The 24050-nt window shown below is 38.1% G+C and overlaps 1 protein-coding gene across 11 annotated transcripts in view; it reads left to right on the top strand.

The window, feature by feature from the left end:
* Positions 1-24050, top strand: part of FRY (FRY microtubule binding protein) — a 227714-nt gene that overhangs the window by 171617 nt on the left and 32047 nt on the right. For 7 of the 11 annotated variants that reach the window (XM_042014107.1, XM_042014099.1, XM_042014100.1 and 4 more), the window contains 14 exons: positions 2818-2968; positions 3519-3622; positions 5865-6050; positions 7937-8135; positions 8728-8852; positions 9686-9873; positions 10821-10915; positions 12617-13218; positions 14863-14960; positions 15053-15223; positions 20369-20509; positions 21262-21441; positions 22135-22296; positions 23146-23220. In XM_042014107.1, coding sequence (XP_041870041.1) covers positions 2818-2968; positions 3519-3622; positions 5865-6050; positions 7937-8135; positions 8728-8852; positions 9686-9873; positions 10821-10915; positions 12617-13218; positions 14863-14960; positions 15053-15223; positions 20369-20509; positions 21262-21441; positions 22135-22296; positions 23146-23220 — 2477 coding nt within the window. The remainder of the gene's footprint in view (positions 1-2817; positions 2969-3518; positions 3623-5864; positions 6051-7936; positions 8136-8727; positions 8853-9685; positions 9874-10820; positions 10916-12616; positions 13219-14862; positions 14961-15052; positions 15224-20368; positions 20510-21261; positions 21442-22134; positions 22297-23145; positions 23221-24050) is intronic. The other 4 variants (XM_042014101.1, XM_042014097.1, XM_042014105.1 and 1 more) reach the window with 1 other exon arrangement.

Genomic DNA, 24050 nt, shown 5'->3' with positions numbered 1-24050 from the left:
AAGTACTGTTGTATGAGCATGAAAAGAGGTTGAGGAGTTTCCAAATATGAGATCTTATCTCATCTTTAGCTTTTATCTGCTCTCTGCAACCAGTTTCTGGCTGCACTGTGCAAACGTGTGTTAGAGGGGAGATGGGGCTCCTGAGCATGCTTCTTGGTCTTTCTGTATTTCTGCTAAATGGGCTGTAAATGGACACCTGGTGCTCTCTCCAGAGATTCCAAAGAAAACCAATGTTAACTATTGAACAATAGTGCAAAACTGAGGAGTTGGATGGCTTGACTTCGTTTCTGGAAGACAATTTACATATTTTGGCTAGGCCCTAACCAAATGTAAAAGAGGCAAGATCTTGTTATTGACTTTCATCTCTGGTTTATTAAAGCCACGTCAAGTACAATATAGCCCATAATGTCTTGGTTTGGTATTACAGACACCATTTTGGAACAGTATTTTGACATTAAAAGTAAAGATTTTATGTTTTTCTTAATCCAAGTAATTTTTGGCAATACTCTTAGGCAAAATACACAGACTGTAAAATATGTTACAATAGGATAATTTAATGTACACCAACAACTACTATTCATAATTATGAAGCACAGTACTGATAAAATACTGTGTATGTACAAACTCCAGTGTTGAAATACATTAAAAAATGTGCAACATCTTGAACTCAGTGGGGTTCAGTACATTTGTCTCGGATTTTTTTTGGCTTTCTAGTGCTGCATCTACTTCAAATGCTTCACCAGAAGTTAATTGAAGCACTGGTGCTAATCTGATCTGCATGAACAATCTTTCAAGACAGAAAAATGTTTATATTATCAGAACAGCCTTCACAAATATCTGGTTTTGACAAGATCTTAGAGTGATAAAAGGTTAAAAAATACGAAATTTTCTTTGCTCTTTTGGAATGTCTCCTCCAGCCAGTGCCCAAATGTTTTTTCCTGCCTGTACCTGCAAGGTTTGTAGTACTGTGAATATTTATGCGAAGCGTGCTCCTCACAGGGGTTCCTTTAGCAAGTATGTGAATACCTAGAAGGAAAATAAAATGTATTTTGCTTAGCTACTGACATTTATGTAGAATTCTAATAAGAAAAAGTAATTCTTCTACCTCTCGTCATTCTACAAGAAACACAATGCAACTTCCATTAAGAAAGCGCAACTTTGTCCCTCAGCCAGCCAGCCCAGGCTGTGAAGGATTTGGGGGTATGGCTTCTCCTCTCTCTCCAGTCTACTTGAACATTCATGTATTGCTGAGGATATTGATAGGGAACACAGCTCTGCAGCACAGAAACTCTTTTGTTCAGGCAAGGATTGTATGCATCTTCAAGGTGCTTCTTTTCTTTTTTTCCTCAGTCTGCACATAAACCTGTGAAAACAGAAGTGAGGATTTAGGTCTTGGTGTTAACTTCATGAAGCACTTTTCTGTGAAACACTTAAACTGGTAGAAATAAGTAGTTCCTGTGCAGTGCTTTGTCTGTGAAAAGCATCTGGCAAACATTATCTGGTTAATTCTTAGAAGAAGAATATGTGAAAATGCCATACTTTGCTACATTATTAAGTCAGTTTATTCTTCTTTATCTGTAACTAATTAACCATCCTCCAGAGAATCTAAGTAGAGGTCTAAATCATAAAGATATAAAGTGTTCCTCAAAAGACCAGCACTTAAGAATGGAAGTTATAAAGTTGGCAATCTAGAAATAATTGGAGGAACAGCTACTGCATTGCAGGTCTCCTGAAGATCTGGAAATCTGAACAAAGTGGTGATGTTCACTAGAAAAATCTGGCTCTGATACTTTTGTAGGCATCAAAACAGTTTTGATAAAGCATCAGATACATGCCGTTAAAAAAAAAAAAAAGGAAAGTGCTGAGAGTTTCAAGCTTACCTAAAATACAAAAGCATAACAAAACAAAACAAACGAACAAACAAACAAAAAGACAAAAAGAAGGAACAGAACAAAAAATAACACTCATTAAAAATTCAAAAAGGGCAATGTTTGAATGTACGTCAGAAACAGACCTGGAAAGGATACTTTCCATGGCAGTGTATCACAGACTGCCAAACCTCAGAAATAAAAACTGACCAGTGGGAAAATCAAGTGGAATGAGAGGGAACAAAATACAGGAGAGATGAACGAAACTGTGCAGCTGAGACAAGACAGAAAGTGGTGGAAATAACTTACTTGACCCACATCACTGCAGATAAACAGGTGGAAGAAAAAAACCCTAATGCTCATTAACAAACAGCAGCTGTCATACTAAAGCAAAGTTAAATACATCTTTGAGAAATTCAAGATATAATTCATCCCTGTTGAAAGAAAATTACCCTGAAGATGTTTTTTGCATTCCTTATGCCTCCTTGCTAATTCAGGACATTTAACTTCTGCCTTTGTAGCATCGCTCAGCAGGGCACTGGTGAGGAGTTGCAAGAATGTGTCACTGGTACTCAGCTCCTTGCAGCAGATGGCTTCTGACAGCAGCTTTGTTGGCTGAACTTTTCCCTCATTTTTGAAGAGAAAGTCTGTTGCTTGGTGCTTTGTGATCTGGATCCAAAGCTACTAAGTGACAGCAGGGATTCAGCTGCTGCTCCTACCATTCAGTGCTGTCTGCCTGGAATCTCTTTAATTTCCAGCAGCATGAAAGAGGGATTAAAAATGCATCACTTGTTATTGAATGCAGGAATTTGCAAACCTCATGGCATCTTATCACATTATTCCAAACAGCTGAACTCACATGTTAGCATAAAATCTATTTTAGTATTTCTCAAAAATAGGTAACCAGACTTGAGTTTTATGCAGTTTTTTTGAATGCTTTTCAATGCAGATGATCCTGTTTCTCCATATACAAGCTGGTTATTGAATATTGTTGAAACCAAACAGCCACATCCCCTGCCCATGCCTTACAATGGAGGATGCTGGGCACCACTTGTGGACTATCTCCCAGAAACCATCACACCTCGGGGACCCCTTCATAGGTGAGCAGTTTCTCATTCTAACATTTCAGACAGTGAGATGTTTCCTCTTAGTCGTTGACCAACACCAACCCAACTGTCCTACCACTCTGAAAATCATACATTCAATTTCTGCTGATTTCCAGTGCAAAAATCAACATGCAATTAAAGCTCACAATTCTACCAGATTTCTGCCAGAAAGCCTATTTACAATGTAGGACATCACTGATAAAAATAAGACTGTTGAAACAACTGAAACAGAAAAGGGAAATTTCTTTTTCCCAGGCCTTTGTGCCTGTTATTCCTAGCACTTTGTTCTTTTATTCTAACTAGGCTGTGAATATTCTGAAATTCCTCTTTTACATAATTTGTATTGACAATAATAGGCTTTTTCCTGTAATGGGTGCTTATTTACTTGATACTATAACTAAAGTGCTTCATCATTAACCATATTGAGAAGAAATGCTACAAATGTGTAAATTTATAGGTTGTGTATTTCTTCAGAAATAGGCATCCTGTTTCTGCTTTCCTATTTCCAAGAGGTTTGAAACTGATGCTGTGGTTTAACTTCCAGGTGCAATATTGCTGTTATCTTCATGACCGAGATGGTAGTGGATCACAGTGTGAGAGAAGATTGGGCTCTTCACCTCCCTTTATTGCTACATGCTCTCTTTTTAGGTAAGACCAACAGAACAAGAAACAAAGTGTAAATGTACTGTTGTCCTTTTACTTTAGTTTTGCTGAAGCTGTAGAACTGTGTTTCTCACATGTTTTATGATTTCCTCCCCCCACCCTAAAAGAAACAGCCCAAGGCAGTTACGGTCTGTAAATTAGTCTCAAAACTTTGAAGTTTTTTAATATTTTGGCCAATTTCACCTAAATCTGAGAGGTATGTAGAAAGCCATGCAAATAAACATATGCAGAAACAGAGTTATGATACTAGTAATCCATTAGAAAAATGTCTTTAGTTATTTGTTTGTGCAATAAGGTTTCAAAATCACAGATTTTTTATAAGGAATAAATATTTATTTATTAATACCGTTTGAGACAATCCCTCGGTTATATGAATTAAAACTAAATTTAACTGGTAGCAAAATGTAACTGGTTTGGTGGTAACTAAAGTGAGATCACAGCTTTCAGGCTTCAAGTTCAGTTTCTCTAGAGTTATACCTCCTGTGGAAAATTTTTCTGTTCTGCAGTAGAGCTCTTGTGAGGTTGTAAGGAAGTTATGCTACACATTAGCCAAGGGTGTGAATGTAGTTAAAAATAAAGTATTGCTGTCCTGTTGCAATGTAAGCAGGCAGATGCATCTGACTGAAAGGCAAACCAGAAACTAGTATGGCGGCTAGCTGAAGAGCTGGTATCCTTACATTTATTGGAAGGAGTGAGAAAATATTAAAATGAAAGAATTTTGCAATGTATGTGTGTTTAATAGGCTATTGAATGGTTTGTAGTACTGTTAGTGAAGCAGGCAGGCAGACTGCTGGTTTGAACTTCCTAGCTCTAGTGCATGAAAATCACTGCTGTTTAAAATCTCTTTTGCAACCAGTGTGAAATGAGTTGAGCAGCTAGACTCCTTTCCCATGGAAATGTGTCCATGTCACAGAAGCTTACCCTCCTTGGAACTCTTCCAGGTTCAAGAAGGCACCAGCACTGGACAAGCACAAAGACTGAACTGTCCTTCTCACTTCCTAGTTAGCAGAGCTGTGCCAATACTTTCATACAACCTTGGGGTTTAATAGGATTTCAGCTACAAGTGTTGCCAATATAGAATTTATTTTCAACTAAAATAATTTTTTACGTCCTTTCAGATGTGTGTTAAAACAAGGTAGGATGCGTTCGTTATCTCCTGGTAGGTAGAAGTAAATGGAGAAAGGGGAATAGGAACAGAAACCTTAAGAAGCTGAAAAAGAGGTGGACAGGATGGCCGCAGTTCTTTGGAGGAGGCTGCTGGGAGATGAGTGAGACCAAGGGTCACAGGGCCTCCAAAGAATTGCCCTTAGGAGCCAAAGGCACAGTGTTCAGACTATGACAGTATGAGCAGCTTTATTATTGCAGGCCAAACAAGAACCAGCATGAATAGAGTATATTAGAAAATACCTGACTTGAAAGATCTGCCGGCTGCTGCCACACAGAGTAATGAAGTAGCTGCTTTTTTAAAGAGGAATATATCCTGAGAAGAGAGGAGTTGAAGAAGAAAAAAATTAATTTTTTCAGCACTGAAACTACTCCTAAACAGAAGAAAGTATGTTTAAATATACTGCAAGGTACTGAAAGAGAATCAAAAAGAGATTACTAAAACAGAGTGCAGAAATAGCTGTTTCCTTCATATTTGTGATTGGTGAACTATTCAGGCTGTTTTAAAATCTTACAGATATCAGCAGTGTAAACCAAATCAGAGTCTTTCAGTGCTATATCTTCAGTCGGAGTTCTGCATCCTGATTTAGGGGCTATTTTCTCATGCTACTCACTGGTAGTTGAAGTTCTTTTTCAAGTTATTTGTCTCTAAGGTCCTTTTTTAATAAATCAGTATCTGCCTCTTACAGTTTGCACTCATTCTAAAGCTGATATCTGTCCCAGAAAGCCAGATACTGTGGTAAGCAATGTAATTACAACCACCATCAAGAACACCTCATCTTTAAAGGTTTTACAGACCTGTCAAATTAACACTGCAGTGAGACAGAATGCAGAAAGCTGTACTGCCACTCAGTCTTTGTACCTCCTGTGTGAGACCCCAGACTGGAAACTAAGCATACACATACATTTTAGTAACAGAACTGGTGACTGTGTCTGGAAATACTCCATCTTTTGTTTATTTGCTCTGTTGTCATGAACTGGCTTGGAATTTTTGCTATTTCTGGAATGTGACCTTGTTTATTATTACTTCATATTCAGAGATTGCTGTAACCTTTTCTTTTAGGTCTTGACCATTACCGCCCAGAGGTCTTTGAACACAGTAAAAAGTTACTGCTTCACCTTTTGATTGCATTATCTTGCAATAACAACTATCAAGCCATTGCGTCTGTGCTTCTTCAGACCAGAGAGATGAATGAGACCAAGACTCTGACAGTACAACCAGCATACTTACCTGAATATCTTTACACAGGTAATGAAGCAAAAGAAGAACACTGTATCATACTGTCAGGTTTTGATAAATCAAAGTAATAAAGTGGCAAATATGAACAGTTCCCATTAATATTAATTCCATGTGAACTACCCTAGAGGTGCATGCCATTTATGATTAGATAACTTTTCATAATAGTGAGAAAGTTATCTAATGTAAGGCAAAATATGTAATGTAGTATTTTAAAATTAATAGGGCTAAAACTTCTTGATTCCCCCCTCAGGGAGCCAGGGCTACTTGAAATGAGAACAGTCATTCCTCAACCTTAAAAGAAATGAGTATAATAATTCTAACACAGAAAGAGCAGCAAGAATGTGCAGTTCAGATTTTCCATTATTAAGTTAAATTTCACATGATACACACCCTCCTTTATACCACTGAGACATTTCATTTCTGTCCTGAAATCTGTTTCCGCATTAGGAGGCTTACTTCAGACCTCTGCTGAGGTCAGTGTTCTATTACTTTTAGCAATCTACCTGTTTTAAGGAGCTGGTTGGGAACAGTTTGCAGAAAGCTGCTAGTTAGATTTTCTGTTGTCATATAATATTACTGAAAGCAAGTGTACCGTTGAGTTTTGAAGGAATCAGAGAATCAATATAAAGTTATGGATGTAGGATTATTTGTTGCAAGAGGGTGAAGAACTTTACCATACAGTGAAAAACGAAAAGTAAAGATTCTCAAATTAGTGGTGTTTCCATGTTTCCTTAGGAAATAATAAGTAATTTGGCTTTATAAAGAATATTACTTGATAGCTTATTATTTTTTCTGAGACACAACAAAATTATTTTAAAGTAATGAGCAGACGGGATAGGTATTTTAGGTTGATTAATTATTTTGGCCAAAGATTTCTTTTCCAGGGCATACCTATGAATTATTAAATGCAGAATAAAATTCTTACATTAAAATTATATTACTGCTTTTCTGCCAAAATGAAAAAGTGTTTTCATTATTGCATCTGAAAAATGTAATTGGTACCCTGAGTCTGGCCCTCTGAAGTTCAAGAAGTTATCAAGACTTGGTATTTTGGACTGGTTTTTGAGAAGCTAATATAAAGAGTGAGAGTGTGGGTGAGTAGCTATAGCAAAGAATCCTAACTGAAAACACTTGAGCTCAGGTTTGTTCCACATAATGTCAGGCAACTAAATTAAGAGTCTTCTGATTTGCAATGGATTTTGTCCTGCTCCCATTTTTCCCACAAGGCCATTTTTTTCTGTTGTAGATACAGCCTAACATGATTGAAAGTCTAACCTTAAGAAAACAGGTCTTAGTTTCTAATTTTAGCTCTGAAACTGTGGCAAGCTTTTGACGTAGCAGAGCTCTTACTCAGGTATTTCATCCTAATGCTGAAAATATTTTGCATGACTAGTCCAGTGGTTACAGTTGCTAAAGGTGTTGAACAGAAGCCTTAAATATTTGTGTCTTGATTTCCATTACATTTGTAAAATTAGACAGCATAATTGTCCTAAAAATTCCACCCTGCAGTTTTTTTCCACATCAGACTAGCCTAGAGAAGTGAACTTCGCATGCACTTTGCCAACTTCTAAATTCACTTTATGAAAAGTCCTACTTCTGAATGTAAAACGCCCTAGAATATTTGTTTTCCAAGTACTGTTGTCCTTGTGCAGTAAAAAAAGAAATCTGGCCTTGATATTTTTCATTTTAGACTGGATTCTCCACATTTAGAAACAAAGTACCATCTTCACTCCCATCAGCATTTGAGGGTTGTTGTGTTCTGCAGGTTTTCCCCACATTTCCCAGTGGAAGGTTTTTGCTGCTGACTCTGAAAAGAGCTGCTTGGCAGACACTTCCATCTGCAAAGCTGGCCCAACAGTGCATTCCATCTTTATCTCCTCCCTTTTGGCTGGCAGGTGGCTTTGACTTTCTGCGGGAATACCAGTCCTCTCCAGTGCCAGACTCTGGCTTGAGCTCCAGCTCTACCTCCTCCAGTATCAGTCTGGGAGGCAGCAGTGGAAATCTCCCACAGATTACACAAGAAGTTGAGGACATGGACACTGCAGCTGAATCAGATGAGAAAGCAAACAAATTAATTGAGTTCCTGACAACCAGGTAATGCAGATAAGCAGAAGATATGTTTGTGCTCGAAATGCATACTTTCATGAAGCAACTTAAAGGAAAATGACTGAGCTTTAATAGTAATTGCAGACTCCCATTCCTCTTTTATTGATATGTACCTTAGTAGGTAGGTACTTAAAAGCACTACAGTGTCAGAAAAAAACAGAAAAAAATCTTGTCTGACAGAAACAAAATGTTTAATTGACTTATAGTTTTATGTTCAGCAATGAACTAATGGAAGAAGACAGTTTTATTATTATAAAATAAGACATAAATTGTACAGCCCATAGTGAAAGGCCATAGTGAAACTAATATTAACTACCAACCACAGCCAGCAGATTGTAGGCACAATCTTAAATTGAAAAACAGGGATTTGTTTATGCTGCTCTTTACACAGCATAGCTTATATTTTAAAATTTACAGCATGGGAATATTTCTTTATTTGTATTTAAAATTCTGTTCAGTTGCATGTTTTCCAGGTCATCACCCTGTAAGTATCTAAGGGGCTGTAAAGATTATATATTTTAACTGATTACATTTATTTCAGATAACTCAATTTTTGCACTTTGTTATGTATCTCTTTAAGGGCATTTGGTCCACTTTGGTGCCATGAAGATATCACTCCCAAAAATCAGAACACCAAGAGTGCTGAACAGCTCACTAATTTTCTCCGCCATGTTGTATCTGTATTTAAAGATTCCAAGTCAGGTGGTAAATATTTCCTTTCATAACTAAAAAAATATTCCCTTGTGGTCACACTTAATGTTTATCCCATGACTTGGTAGATCTGCTTATGCAGAAGCACAATAAATATGTCTTAACAAGAACGTATGACATATGAAAGAATTGCTTTAGAACAGTCATGCTAGATTAAATGGTGGCTAAATGTTGAACTGAATATTTCTTCAAAGCTGTTGGTAGAAAGCCTTTTGATTGGTTCTGCCAGATAAAATCTCTTCTGTGTCCTGTTGGTAAAATACATCACAGCTACTAAGTAAATGTACTTTGTTAAATTTCTTCTGGCAATAAAAATTTAATTTTCATTTATTATGTTTTTAGAACTTAGGAAATGTGCTGATTGTATTTTGAAAACCAACACAGTCACTAATTAAATATCTTCCAAGATCAAAGCAGAATGCAGCATCAGTATTTATATTAAAGATCTTATCCAAAGCCTTCTGAAGCTAATAGAAAGACTCCTAATTCAACTTGGCTTTAGGTTTGGGAATTTTCAGAAGTTACTATTGCTGCCAGCAAGAACAGTGGATGGCTTGAAAGTTTGTCCAGGAACTGTAAAAAAATAAATCAGGTTATTAATTTCAGACTCAGAAATTTGTTTTGGAGTTAATTTTCTTGCATTCTGTGCAAAATAAATGTAAGATTCTCCAAAGCACAGACATTTCTGCATCTCCATTTCTCACAGTGATTGCAGTGTACGCTAACAAGCATATCCTCCTCACAGAGTAGGTTCAGCCTGTTTATGACCCACAGTAAAGTCTGTAGTAAAAAGGAAAAAAAAAATGACACCCTTTTCTTTTGCTTAGGTTTTCATTTGGAGCAGCATCTGAGTGAAGTTGCTTTACAAACAGCACTTTCAAGCTCTTCCAGACATTACGCTGGTCGCTCTTTCCAGATATTCAGGGCCCTAAAGCAGCCGCTTTCTGCACACGCATTGTCTGACCTCCTGTCAAGATTGGTGGAAGTTATTGGAGAGCATGGAGATGAGATTCAGGTATGCATGTGTAAATAATGCTTCTTAGAACTGTTGATTCAATGCATACTTAATTTAAAATTACCATTTTAACAAGGTGTTGTGGAGTCATGCGATGAGGAGTAGAATGTGGCCTTAGGAAATGTTACTTCTGAGTTTGCTGAGTTCATATGTACCTTATCTAAGCTTTCTTCAGGCTGTTACAATCTTATATAGCTCTAAAGAGAAGAACTAGAAAATATTAGTTGAAAATAGAAAAATTGTCACTCAAAATGAAATCTTTGTGATGACTCTTTTTTCCTTTTCAGCTTCATTAATTTGTGCTTAAGGAATCCATCATCTATCTGGTGATGTAATCTTACAACATGAAGTAGACACCATCTCATTCTTCAAATGCTAACATGTTTAGGAATAAGGAAATCCACACCATCCATAATAGTACAAAGCTTACACTGGCTTAACTCAATACAGACCTTTCACTGCACTATGATGTTCACTCTGTTTAGCTAAACAGTCTGAAATTTTACAATCAGAGACTATTTATTGCAAGATTCAAGACTTAATAAAGGGAAATACTGGCTCTCAGTAAGGAATAGACTGACATCACATCCATATTTTACTTAGGTAATGAAACTGCCACAAGATGACAGTAATACTCTGTCACAACTGCTTGTGTAGAACTTAAATCAGTGACCTGCAAGTCAGAGGTTCACTGTGCCATTACCAATCCCTTGATGAGATATGTGCCCTTCTTGCATAGCTTCATAGATCATTCAGAGGCAGAAAATAAAACACGCTTGTAGTGACATTTTAATGTTCAGGGCAGTGGCTTTGATGTGAATGTTGGGGTTTTTTCAGGAGAAATTATAGGTTTTCAGTAGGTGCCTGTTCCTTTTATTAACTGAAGATTTTTAAATGTTACTTTTTTTAATGTCTTTGTTAAAATGCTTAACCTCCTGCATTGATAGGGGTATGTAATGGAGGCACTACTTACTTTGGAAGCTGCAGTGGACAACCTGTCTGACTGTTTGAAGAACAGTGATCTTTTGACGGTGTTATCACGGTAAGAATCTGTTCTCCTAACTGAATTTTTTTAATGTTTCATGACATTAAGTGTGCAGTTCTGCATTGAAAAAACAATTTTCATAAGACTGAGCTCATTTGTAACTTTCCAAGAACCAGACTATGAGCACATTTCAGCCAAATTTTGCCATAGTTGAAATAATGTTGATGGAACTAATAAAACTTCACAACGTGTTGTAAATTCTACCTTGCTGCCACTTGGATATAACCTACTTTAACATCCTTTAAAAATATTGTATTTTTGCACCTTTGTATCATATACCTGAAAACATATCTGGGAAGGAACACAGGTTTTGTAATACTGGTTTCATACAACATGTCATTCTCAGGTGAAGTATTCCCCAAGAAGTAAACGATCATGGTTTGTTCTCCTCAATAAAACTAGGGGGAATTTTGTCCCATGTAGACATGGATTTTGCTTGGTGTATCAGCCATCTTTATGAAACCTTGGCCTGAAAGTAGACCTTTGTACATGGAGGGAAGTCTCAGGCTCCTTCTGTAACATGGCTGTTGATAGTACTGAGGGAGATGGATGTGTATCTGACTCCTAATAGTAACAACAGAATAGGTAATAGATTTTTTAAAACATCTATAAGTTACCATGCTTTACGTGCAGCACAAAAATTCCAGGGCAGTAATTTCTGAAGCTAGTAGGCACAGTGCTGTGCCATGGCAGAACCCAAGGAGTGCTTTGGGACAGAGTAGAGCAGGGTAAATACACTTCTACTTTCTAAACTAAGAGCTGTTTATCTTTCTTTAGTGCACATTTCAGCAAAGACCAAGATGGAACAAAGAACAAGAAACATTCCAGAAAGCAGTGGGATGCAATATATTTTACCCTGACACTTGATTCTAGGATAAGATTCTCTTCAAGTACTATAGACAGTAGAGACTCCTAGTATATGAGGTAGGAATGGGATCAGAGAGTCAGGAATTAGCTGTTCTCCATAACAAACTTCACTTTTCAGTATCAACACAGCATGTTCATCTGTACAGATAATTGATAGGTATTGTTAATATCATCATGTGGTAGTCCATGAGGAGGCATTAGTCACTGAAATTGAAATACCTACACTTTCCCTAAACCATCTTGAAGAGATCTTAGGATACAGGCAGGGGACGATGCAATGACAAAAAATTTTCTGAAGGACTTGTACTGGCCAGAGCCTGGGCAACCACATGACAGGTTTCTTGAGGATAATGTGTTATATTTGTGGTTCTGCTTAAGATACGCTGTTTTTTCTGTCCAAGGTTCTCACATTACCCAGTAAGCAATTGTGCATTTGCCTGCAGCTGTGCCAAGTTCAGGCCTTGCTCCATTGATGAGGGCATTTTAAAGACCAGAGCTGTTTTCAGTTCTGGCACTGTCCCATTGGGAATTGCCATAAGTCACTTCAGAGCTCTGTATTTCTTATCCCCTTGTTGTTCTTGCCTGTCTAGACTGTAGGCTATCCTGCTCTGGTTTGGTGCAGTGCCATGTGAATCTCATTTCTGTCATGTCTGTGGGCCTGGGTCTGTCTTCTAGAAAAAAAAGGCAGGATGCAATAGATGGTTTGGTGTTCTACTTTTCCCATTTAAATATTTATTTACAGTTTGATAAATACTCAGCTTGCATCCACTGTGTACCCTTTCAAGCTGTGCATTCACACAATGTGATGGATGTTATATATCTTGGTTTCAGTTCATCTTCACCAGATTTAACATCAAACACCAAACTGACTGCAAACCGGAAGAGCACAGGGCAGCTGAATGTGAATCCTGCAAGTGGCAACACAGCCACTGCTGAGCGAAGTAGGCACCAGAGGAGCTTCTCTGTACCCAAAAAGTTTGGAGATGTGGACAAGTGCTCGGACCCACCACGCAGTGCCACACTAGACAGAATTCAAGCATGCACGCAGCAAGGCCTGTCCTCTAAAACAAGAAGTTCATCCTCTCTAAAGGACAGTCTCACTGATCCATCCCATATTAACAATCCAACCAACCTACTGGCCACCATCTTCTGGGTTGCGGTGGCTTTGATGGAATCAGATTTTGAATTTGAGTACCTCATGGCACTGCGGTTGCTGAATAAACTTCTGGCTCATTTGCCACTAGATAAAGCTGAAAACAGGGAGAAGTTAGAGAAACTGCAAGGGCAGCTGAAATGGGCAGATTTCTCAGGACTTCAGCAGCTACTCCTGAAAGGATTCACCTCCCTTACTACCACTGATCTCACACTCCAGCTCTTTAGTTTGCTGACACCAGTGTCTCGAATATCCATGGTGGATTCCTCTCAAGCTATAGGTAAAACCGTTTTGCTTTCCTCTCTTTCAGTATCTGTTGCATTGACATTTGGTGACAAACCTCATTCAGCTATCTGAACAAAGCCGAAAATAGCAATTTTTCTTTCTCTTTGAATAGAACATAATGTACTTTTGCTTGAGCTGAGTGAGCTTTTTTTGAAACTTCATAGAAATAATGACCTGTTTCTAGAAAGTGAATCTATTGCACAATAATGTTTTTGAGGAGAGAAATCATGTATTATTTAGCATTTCAATTCTACGGTTTAGCAGCATATGAAGTTTCTAAGCGCTGACAAAGTAAACATGTAAGGAGATGCTGTCAAAACTTCTATTACCTACTTTGGTCAGTTTTTCTGTTCAGTTGTTTTCAGACTATGTCAAACTGCTTGATTTTAAATTAGTGTTTCATGGAATTTTCTCTAAAAATATAAATATCAAAAACTCTCGTACACTCTAGATAAACTACAATAGCACAATAGTGAGTGAGGAGAGAGGCCTGCGTTATAAGGAAATAAGATGACATTTTGAAATTCCCCATTATTTAGCTGAGGTTGTGACCACTTCTTAATTACATGTCTTGAAGAGAGTTTCTGTATTGTTCCAGATTTTTACTCCTCTTTTTGGTCAGAAGCACAGATACTAAGACAGCTGTCCAGGCTTCACAACTAAGTCATAACAAGCCTAGACACAGAGTAAAGGGCTGAATGCCATGAACAGTCTGCCCATATCTAAGCACTTGTGTGGTGCCTGTGCTCCAGACTTTGGCTGGATAATTTACACATTGAATAGCTGTGACAGTACCATCTGGAGGCATCTTTCCTTTTCCCTGAATACAGAGGAGGAGTAGGGAAACCGTGATCCTAATTTCAGCAACTTGTTTAATTGTATAGAATGAGAGGGAATGAACGGTTAGAAAATTATTTTCATAGAACAAATTCTTTCTTTTCAAAAAACAGATTGTGTCCAGATACAGTTTGTTGACTTCTGAGCTCCCACCTGAACTAGAGCAGCTTTTGTTATAGTTCTCTGTTACACCTGCTGCAGGTAGTTCATCAACTACCTTGAGCTGTGAGTTGGTGCAGAAGAGCTGAATCCCAGTTTCAGGCAGCACTTAATTAATTACAGCACCTGGAACTTGGTGCAGGAGCTCTGTCCTAGCTTCAAAAGTACCCATTGACCTGTTGTATCAGAATTGTGATTCATTATTATTACCTTGAACAGTATAAAACAATGGAAGCGGTGCCTGGCAGCTGACCAGAATAATTGTTTATTAATCAATACTTACTGAATTTTCTTTTGTGTTTTAGCAGCTGTAGTGAAAATGCCACTGGTGAAGACTGTCAATAAGCCAGTTAAGTGGAAAAGATAAATATGATCTGTAACAGGAATGTGCAGTAGTGTTTGCAGAAATAGGCTCAAGCTTTATAAGAGTATTGTTGCCTAAGTGACATATTGGATTTTCAAATTAAGGCCCCTTTAAGACAAAAGTGGTGTGGCCAGGGGTGTGAACAACTTGACAGGGTCTGTGTGAGTTTATGGCTAATGTAATGTTGAAACCGTGACCTCCCATGAAACACCAACTTAAAGATGACTGTGGCTCTTGCTGGCCAAAATATCCATTTTGTTCTATATTTTCCTGTTCTAGGATTTCCATTGAATGTTTTGTGTCTCCTGCCCCATTTAATTCAGCACTTTGACAACCCAAACCAGTTTTGTAAAGATATAGCCGAAAGGATTGCTCAGGTATCAAAATCATTTACCATTTTGTACATCCTCAAACCCTGTAAATGCTGTTGCCTTGTTTTTGATATGTTTTGATGTTTATATTTAATTAGGTTTGTTTGGAGGAGAAGAATCCCAAGCTATCAAATCTTGCACATGTCATGACCCTTTATAAAACACACAGCTATACAAGGGACTGTGCTACCTGGGTAAACGTGGTTTGCCGTTACCTTCATGAAGCATTTGCTGATATTACTTTGAGTATGGTTACATATTTGGCTGAGGTAAGCTTTCAAAAACTTTTTACTGTTCTAACTCTTCTGTTGCCCTACAGCCCAAAGAGATAAAGTCTGCCAGCAAATTACTGGGAGCTCTGCATCTGTTATTTATAATTAAAAAATGAAAGCAGAAACTGGCAGAAAAAACCCACAGAATTACTTTAAAAAATCAATATTGAACGCTAAAACAAAAGCTGATACATCTGAAAGCAGATTCCTTCATCAGCCAGTTGGATTTTCCACTGTGAAAGTGAGAGGAAACTGGACATTTATTTAGATCCCATTGAGGAAAATCAGAAGACTATATCCACAAGGGTTTAGCAACATAATAAGATATCATCTGCTACATAAGGATCTGGTTCTTGATGCAAATTTATATGCATTCCTCTAATACTGAATGGTATTATCTTGCTACAAATGTTTTCCTGTGTTCATTGCTTACTCCTAACATTTTTCACGTGTGGAGTACAGTGCTGATGCAGTGCTGTTACTGGGGATCCAAGGTTCAGTTCTGCTCTTTAGCATAAGGCTGCTTGATATTCTGACCCCATTGTCAGATCACTTTCAGGACAACATTTTCTTACCGGGTTCTCAGATTTATCCCTTCCCTGCTGAGTTGCCTTCAGTCTCCCCTCTCATCCAGGGACAAGACAGTTCTGTATTCACAGAATCACAGAATCATTTTTAGGCTGTAAAAGACTTTTAAGATCATCAAGTCCAACCCCAAATCTAACACTGCCAAGTCCACCACTAAACCATTTCCCTCACTGCCACATCTATACATCTTTTAAATACCTCCAGGGATGGTGAGTCCACCCCTTTCCTGGGTAGCCTGTTCCAATGCTTGGCAAATGTTTGCATGAAGGAATTTTTCCTAACAGTCAATCTAAACCTTCTCTGGCCTAACTTGAGACCATTTCCTCTTATCCTATCAATTGGTGCTCTGGAGAAGAGGTTGACACCCACCTCTCTACATAAATTAACTAGCTTCTGCCACAGGATCTATAAAAACTCCTCAGGCATCTCTGATACTGGCCACTCACAAATTTTTAAGAGCCTGAAAGGCCAGGTGCTGCTCCCACACTCACTTAAGGCTTCAGAGCAACGAGGCCCTGCTGCCTCAAGCTGCAATTCTTCACCTTGTTTGCACATGGAGGCTCTAAGTAAACAATCACATATGATCTTAACTGATGGTGAAAGCCATGACTCCCCTGTAGGAACCAAAAACATGGCCTTGAGGCTTTTCAGTCTCTTTTCAAGTCGAAAGACTCTGGAGAACTATTAGCTCTTCAAATCAAGAGCTCTTTCTGACATTGAACCCTCCAGAGTCAAGTGTCTTCTTCACATCAGAAGCTTGTATTTCTAATAAAAAAATACTATAAGAACTATATTTGTAATAAAGAAATGCTATAAAAATGTTGGTGTTCAAATTCTTTCTCCTTTGCTTTCCCAGCCTTAGGAAAGCATTTGCCCCTTTTTTTTCCCTTCAGTGCTCTCTGTATGGTCACTAGTGCTGCAGCACCTCCACAAAGGCCATTGCTCATGATCTTGCTCCCCTTGAAATGGGTTGAGACATGCATGTGGAGCCTCTTTTCTGTGCAGTTCCCCCTTGCTGAAGATTGGCACCACTTACTGTGTCAACAGCAAGTCAGGCAGGTTTTCTACTGTAATTAAGACACATTCCTCACATAGCACTATCAGCAGCAGGATGACAGAGTTGTAAGCACTGACTTCCTTTCACTGTATTTACATTGACTGCAGCTCTGTTGAGTCATGTCTGGAGAATATTTATATGGGCATAGAGTAGCTGCCAGTCTGGTGGAGTAGCAAGAGACAAGAAACCATCTTATTCAGCCTGCTGTGGCCTTGAAATATATTTTTTTCCGGCTTTCAGAATGTTTCCTCTTTTCTTCTTAGTTAGTCCCCAGGTCAGGATAAACAATGTGCCCCTGTCTCCTATAAACCAGCTGTGGGATATCCTGTCAATAGGTAAAGCCAAGTAGGCTAACAGCCCCACTGGGCAACCTTCCCTTGAATGTTATAGCCATACACGGCCTTGAGTTTTAACAATCCTGGTTCAGTCGCCAACACTTGGGACAGAAGGAAATTGTGAGACAGGCAGTTCTTAAGAACAACAAAGAAAATTGTATTGCAACAGTGACCCTTCCAAACACAGGTGTTGCTTCAGAAGGAGATGTGTACCACAAGTTAACACTATGAAAACAAATGCTCTCAGCAGAAGGTAGAAGTTTCAATTATTGCTGTTCAGACAAAACTTTGTATTTAACCTGTTTGATGGCAGGTCATTGCTTGTCATCAAGGGGTATGATTCTAGCATAAAATCCAGCTCTGTTATTATCCAGATCTTACAATGACAAGTAGTGCTCCTTGCTCAGTTTTACATATGCTCCATTAATGAAAAATTTTAATTTCTTCTAGAAAACTACTGGGAGATCTCAATCTACAGATGAGGGAAAATCACTCTTCAGTAGTGCAGTAGAACTCTCAACCTCCAGAACCAAAATCAGATCAGCATGCAAACATATTACTGAACACTTACTTTGGTTTTATGCTAGATTTTTGCAGATTAATTTTTAAAATTTAAACTTTTATCATGACAGCACACTCGTTCTAGGAGTATATCTGAATTGACATGGGTCATGTTAAACTAGTGACCAGGGTCATGCTCGAACTTAAATAGCTAATGCTACTAATAGAGAAGGGACAAGAATCCGTAGTGCATAGTAATAGGCTTATGGTAGATTTTTCCACCTCCTCCTTTTTAGATGGAGGATTGCTTGTGATAAAAATATAAGCATTTATAACCTGCTCAAAACCAAAGAATCACTAGAAACTAAACCATCTGTATTGCAAGGGGAAGCATTCCCTAGATCAGGCATTATCCCAGTAATGGCTCGTCTATCACATGGCTTTTGAAATGCCCTCTTTATTTCCTCAAAACATTTGTTTGACTGCATGGCATTGCCTCAGAGCTGAGTATTTCTTCCCACCCCCTGCCACACTGGGAGGGGCAAAAGGAACTGTCTTCAGCAGTAGAAGTCCAGGCAGCCCTTGAAAGAGAAGGCTTTCTTCTCCACTTAGTTCTGGGTTAGTTGCTGCTTCAGGAAGGGGGCAAATGTTGCTAACGCAATGTGGGATCCTGAACCTAGATGAGACCCCAATAGTAGCCGCACATAAGAGAGGAATCCACAATTCTTAAAAAAAGGTCGTATGTACAAGAGTCAAAAATATAAATAAATTCTGAGAACAGTTGTATTTCTTCTTACAAATACAGTGGAAACTTCTTGTCCTGGAATCCTCTTATCCAAATGATGTGTTATCACAACTCCATCTTGCTGCTATTTTTGTTACTTCTGGCAGCAACAGAATTCATATTGTACTAAATGCATGTTAAGGTTGCTATTCTTTCTTTAAAGCAAAATATTCTTTCTTATTATGAATTCATTATGTATTTAAGTACATACTTGGACTACCGACCGCCACATATATTCAATTCTTTTGACAACAAATTTATACCAACTGTAATGGAAATTAGAAACTTTCAGACATAAGGTTCCTATAACAGCTTTCTAAACAGCAGTTGAGACAAAATTCCCATTATTTCCCAAGAATTCCTTTTCCTATCCCAAAAGGTGTTGTCTGATGCAGTAGTGTCTGTCAGAGAACAAAACAATTTCTTTCTGTCATCCAGATAGTTTTTTCTAATCCTACACTGAAATGGTGTACTGGCTGATGTGCTGGATCACATAAACTATTTGCAAACAAGGAATCAAACTTTCCATTGCAAGATCTTAATAGAAGGCAGAAAAAGACTCGGTAACCCTGTTTTGAAGAAGAATTTCTAAGCATATTTTCTCTCTCAGTAAAGGTATCTGAGGGGCTGAAGGTATCTAAGGGCTGAAGCACATTGCTGTGTAGTACCTTTAATTTAAGAGTTCTTCCTGTCTATTTGTAGAGGAATAGATAACTATAATGAGTTCCCTTTATTGTGCTGTTAATGGAATTTGCTCACTTTGTTTTATGAATCACTAATTGGTACTCACTTTTGCTGATGAAAGAAATCAGAAGATATTTAGTGGGATAAGATAGGTTCCATTTTCACTGGCGTGACGCATTCTAATTTAAGAAAAGGAGAGGCCTTATCCTTCTATATCCTTAGAAGGATATCTAAAAAATTACTAAAGTCCACTTGGATAAGAATTGAAATTTTCCTGTGGTGGAAGGCGTGAGGCATCTTAGAGTTTTTATGAGCAATTGTTTTCTAGATCCCAATAACTCTAGTAGCCCGTGTTAGAACTTTTTTGTCAGCCTGAATTGGGAGGATGGTGTTTAGGATTGAGGCTCTGGTAACCTCCAGCAATAACATTTGATTGCCTCTGAAATTTGTGGGGTGGGACAGTGCCTGTCACCAGTGTAAGAACATCCTGCCTTCCAGGATGTTTTCAACTGAGATATTTCACACATATACAAACAAATCATGGCTGTCCGTATGCCTCTGGAATTACTGTCATGTATATATATGAGCACAGTTACATTTCCAAGGTTCATTGTGATATTCTAGGATCTACACTCAGGTGTCTGAAAACTCCAGGATCAAGCCCTTCTTTGTATTAATCTGTACAGTAAGAGAGCCCAGGGGCTCCACATCCTCCTAAACAGAAAATGTTTCTTTGGCACTTACAGTCAGTGAGCACTGGCAGTGAAGTGTATTTGATAAATATTTACTGATGTGTGAATAGTAGTAGTTTTGTTTCTTCATCATGTTTCTTTTTTCTCACTGACTTCCAGCAAATGTAGATGTAAAAGGATCCTCCCCTGTTTTTATTGGATGTGCTTACCCAATTACAGTGTAAATTTTACTTACCAGTTTACTCAACTGCTGAATGTGTTTTCTGGATAAGTTAGGGCAGGCATATATAAAATAAAACAGGCTGGCATTTGGCTCCTAACTTAAGCTCTTTTTTGCTTCATGCCTGTATCATCATCAATTGTGAAATTATTGTAAAATGGCACTGCAAAATCAGTGAGTGAAGAGAGATGAAGGGTACAATTGGTGTTTGTGAAACTAGGAGCTTTTTGCTTAAGAAGAAATGTCTCAAAATTTTGTTACATTCACTTTTCTTTTAACAGCTACTAGAAAAGGGCCTTCCTAGTATGCAACAGTCCCTCTTACAGATGATCTACAGTCTTCTTAGTTATATGGACCTGTCAGCTATTCCTGTGAAGCAGTTTAACATGGAAGTGCTAAAAACCATTGAAAAATATGTACAGGTAAATACCATGTCTTTTTTTACATTCCTATAGGAACTTAGGAGCAGCATTTACTATCGTAAGTTGATTTTCTGCATAAGAATTTACGACTAGATTAGCAGGGAGGGCTTCAAGTGTCTAGTGTGGTACAAAGTTCATAAACACCCTGATGCCTCATAGCCTGTGCATCCCTGGAGAAGATGCCTGGCTGTATGTTCACTGTGAGGGAAGGGTTAGGCTTCAGCCTTGGAGTACCTCGGAGAAACCTTAATACCACCCAGAGCCTGAGTGACCATTCTTTAATTATTAGCACAAGGAAGATGTAGCATAAGCGCTTTTCTTCAGAGACTTCTGTACCTAATTCCTGACAAGTGAAAAATATATGGGAGTATTAGGAATTCACAGAGGTAAAAACTTGTGTCAAGTCACCTTTTTTATTAAATGGGGATTCTGCTATGGCCTTCGTATTTATTCATACTGATTAAGGCATTCAGGTAGGAGATTTTAAATCCTCTGCCAAGTTGGCTTTGTCCACAGGTCTCCCAGCTTGCAGGCCAGTTCCCTAACAGTGACACCTTAGGCAAGTCTTGGTCTCTGTTGTTGAAATTATTCTGCAATTACGCACCTTGTCACTGACCAAGAGAGACAAAGAATAGGGATATTCCGATTCTACACTTTAATTATGTGGTAAAAAATATGACTGTAAAATGTAAATAATCTTGAATGTGTGTGAATCTTGCTTTCTGATTGCTGAGTAAATATATTATTTCTAGAGCATTCACTGGAGAGAAGCCTTGAATATCCTGAAATTGGTAGTTTCTCGTTCCGCCAGTTTAGTTCTACCTTCCTATCAACATAGTGATCTTTCAAAAATGGAAATACATCGAGTGTGGAACAGTGCCTCCAAGGAGCTACCAGGGAAGACTTTAGAGTTTCATTTTGATATCTCAGAGGTACTTTTTGTAGTTTTCCTACTTAACACCTTAATTCTGACTTCTGACTGGACTCTCTTACAGCAGTCTTTATCCTGCAAATCCTTGCACCTTGTAACTTTATAGAACTGAATGGTCCCATTAATGGGCAACTCACTATATTGTATGAAGCTACAGAATTGTTTGCAGCATTATAGATTATTTCATATAGATAATAGTGAGCTGTTGAGGTTAAAAGGAAATACAAGCATAGAAAGGCATATCGTACTATTTGCTTTCCTGTCAGTATAGTTCTAGAAAATGCTGAGACATCCTCTTGTCAATCCAAGATAGCATTTCAATACCTTTTGGAAAAGGGCCAAAGTGTTCAACATGCTTGGGGAAAAAAAAAATGTGTGCAAGAAGTGCAGATTTGAAATTAACTTCATAAACTTTCTGGGGTTTTTGCTCGTTCTTGTGTCAGGAACTAGTGACAGTTGCTTTGGGTATTATCTATCCATGAACATAACCTCTGGCTACTAAGTATGGCAGTTGTTACTCAGACATTCACACTGGAAAATAGGAAACATACCAAGTGATGTGAAATTTGCTGCACTCCTTGTTTTATCCCTGCATATGATCTTCAAAATAATCTTTTCCTTCAATTGAAGCAATATGGTTCTTAAAAGTTCATCCTGAAGCAGGGTGCTACTGAATAATTACTCTTTATTTAAGACTCCAATTATTGGGAGACGGTATGATGAGCTGCAGAGTTCTTCTGGGCGAGATGGTAAACCCAGGGCAATGGCTGTCACCCGAAGTACTTCTTCAACCTCATCAGGATCTAACTCCAATGTCCTTGTTCCTGTGAGCTGGAAGAGACCCCAGTACTCTCAGGTAGGTAGCTCACTATTCATTAGTAAGTTGCAGTCAGAGCAGCTGAATCAACATATACTTGGGTCCTTAAATGCTTGTGCCCTCTGTGTCCTGTGCAGTGCTCCTGGCTGGCTGGGGCAGAGGCAGCACAACATCTGACTGTGTGTGCTGTGTGTCTTTCTTGGACTCAAAAATGGACTGAGTTATGCCCATCTTCTATCCCAAAGCTGGTTTTCTTTCAGCTTGCAGGAAATGCATCTCTTTAAGACCGCTTAAGTCTAGGTCAGATTTAAGTAAAAATGACAGATGAGTTCAGATATTAGCAAGGGGAGCTGGTAGATAACTTGTGCAACTTTAAAAGTTGTTTTCTTGGGATACTGAATAAAAAGAACAGTTTTCCTAGAAGTGATATTTGATTACCTTAGTGATTTTGGTTAACTTAATTTTTGGCTTATCTGCAAATTAAAATAAAGCCATGCGGAATAAACACATTTATTGCTCTTTTCACTTTTTTGATATTGCAGGTTATATAGCAGTGGCTCAGGCCCAATTCTACAAAACAAAAATTATGCATGTGCTTAATTTCAGGCTTCTGAACTGTCTTTTTAAAGTGATGCATATGATCCAATGTTTCCTTATTGTACTCAATGGAATTTATAGACTAATTTAAATATAATAAACAGCAAAATCATTAACAGCTATTTTTATGTTTCCTTCATGCATAGTTGCTCTGAAAGCAATCCTTTGAGCACTTAATGACTAATTCTTTCGTTGGTTCCTCCTAATTAAAAATCGCTAATGTATGTTTCTAGCCACAGGGAGAATGGATGGTTAAAAAAATGCTCACTTGAGAAACATCTTGTTTTCTAGAAAAGGACAAAGGAAAAGCTGGTGCATGTCCTTTCCCTGTGTGGTCAGGAAGTTGGGCTGAGTAAAAACCCTTCAGTAAGTAGCCTTGTATTGACCAGTTTTTTATTTCATTGTGTCCTTAGCGTGGAAAGCACAGAACAGTGTTTCCCAGAGTTGCTGACTAGATTTGCATAGTTTTGAAGTCATTGCTGTCATTATCCTTTGTACTGGCCCAGGCTGTGTTTCTCAGCATATGGACCAGGGAGTGAATGGCCCTTTCACTTAAAGAAGATTCACTTTCAGAGCTACGTGTGGTTTTCCTGTGGGAATCTGTGATGCTGTAGGTTTTACTTATGCCATCTCAGTGGGTAGAGAGTAATGACCTTTGTATTACCAGAATCTTTATAAAGTAAAAAATTAAATTACAGAAATAAAATGGGAGGGGAAAGGGTTGTGTGTGTCTGATTTTTCCATTAGACAGTAGTTCTGATGTTACTCTTTAAAAATTAATATTATCTGGTGCCAGGAAAAGGGTGATTGATTACCCAGGGTGGGAAACACTTACAATAGTCATTAAATATTTTCTACAGAAAAAGGAAAATTTCTCAATGTTTTTGAACATGGTGTTTGTCACTTGTATTATGGAGAACAGGTCCTTTGTTTCTGCAAGACAGGAGCTGTTTAATTTTTGCAACTGAATTGCAGATACAAGTATACTCAGTAGGAAAGAAAAAATTATAGCTTGTTGTATTTTCTAATCTTGACATATTTTTTAACAGCTTGTTTACTGGAGGGTTTTTTTTAATGAACTTACTATGTCATCCCCTTGACAGTATTTTCTCTGCTAAGTTCTCTGAATTCTGTTCCTATATGTGTATATAAACATCCAGGCAACATCAATCTGCAGCCATTAGGAGGTAGCTGTA

Source organism: Corvus kubaryi, unplaced genomic scaffold, assembly GCF_017639235.1.
Source record: "Corvus kubaryi isolate FWS band 111438036 unplaced genomic scaffold, C.kubaryi_AGA036_p1.0 split1-65, whole genome shotgun sequence".
Lineage (NCBI taxonomy): Eukaryota > Metazoa > Chordata > Aves > Passeriformes > Corvidae > Corvus > Corvus kubaryi.
This window is presented reverse-complemented; position numbering and strand designations above follow the sequence as displayed.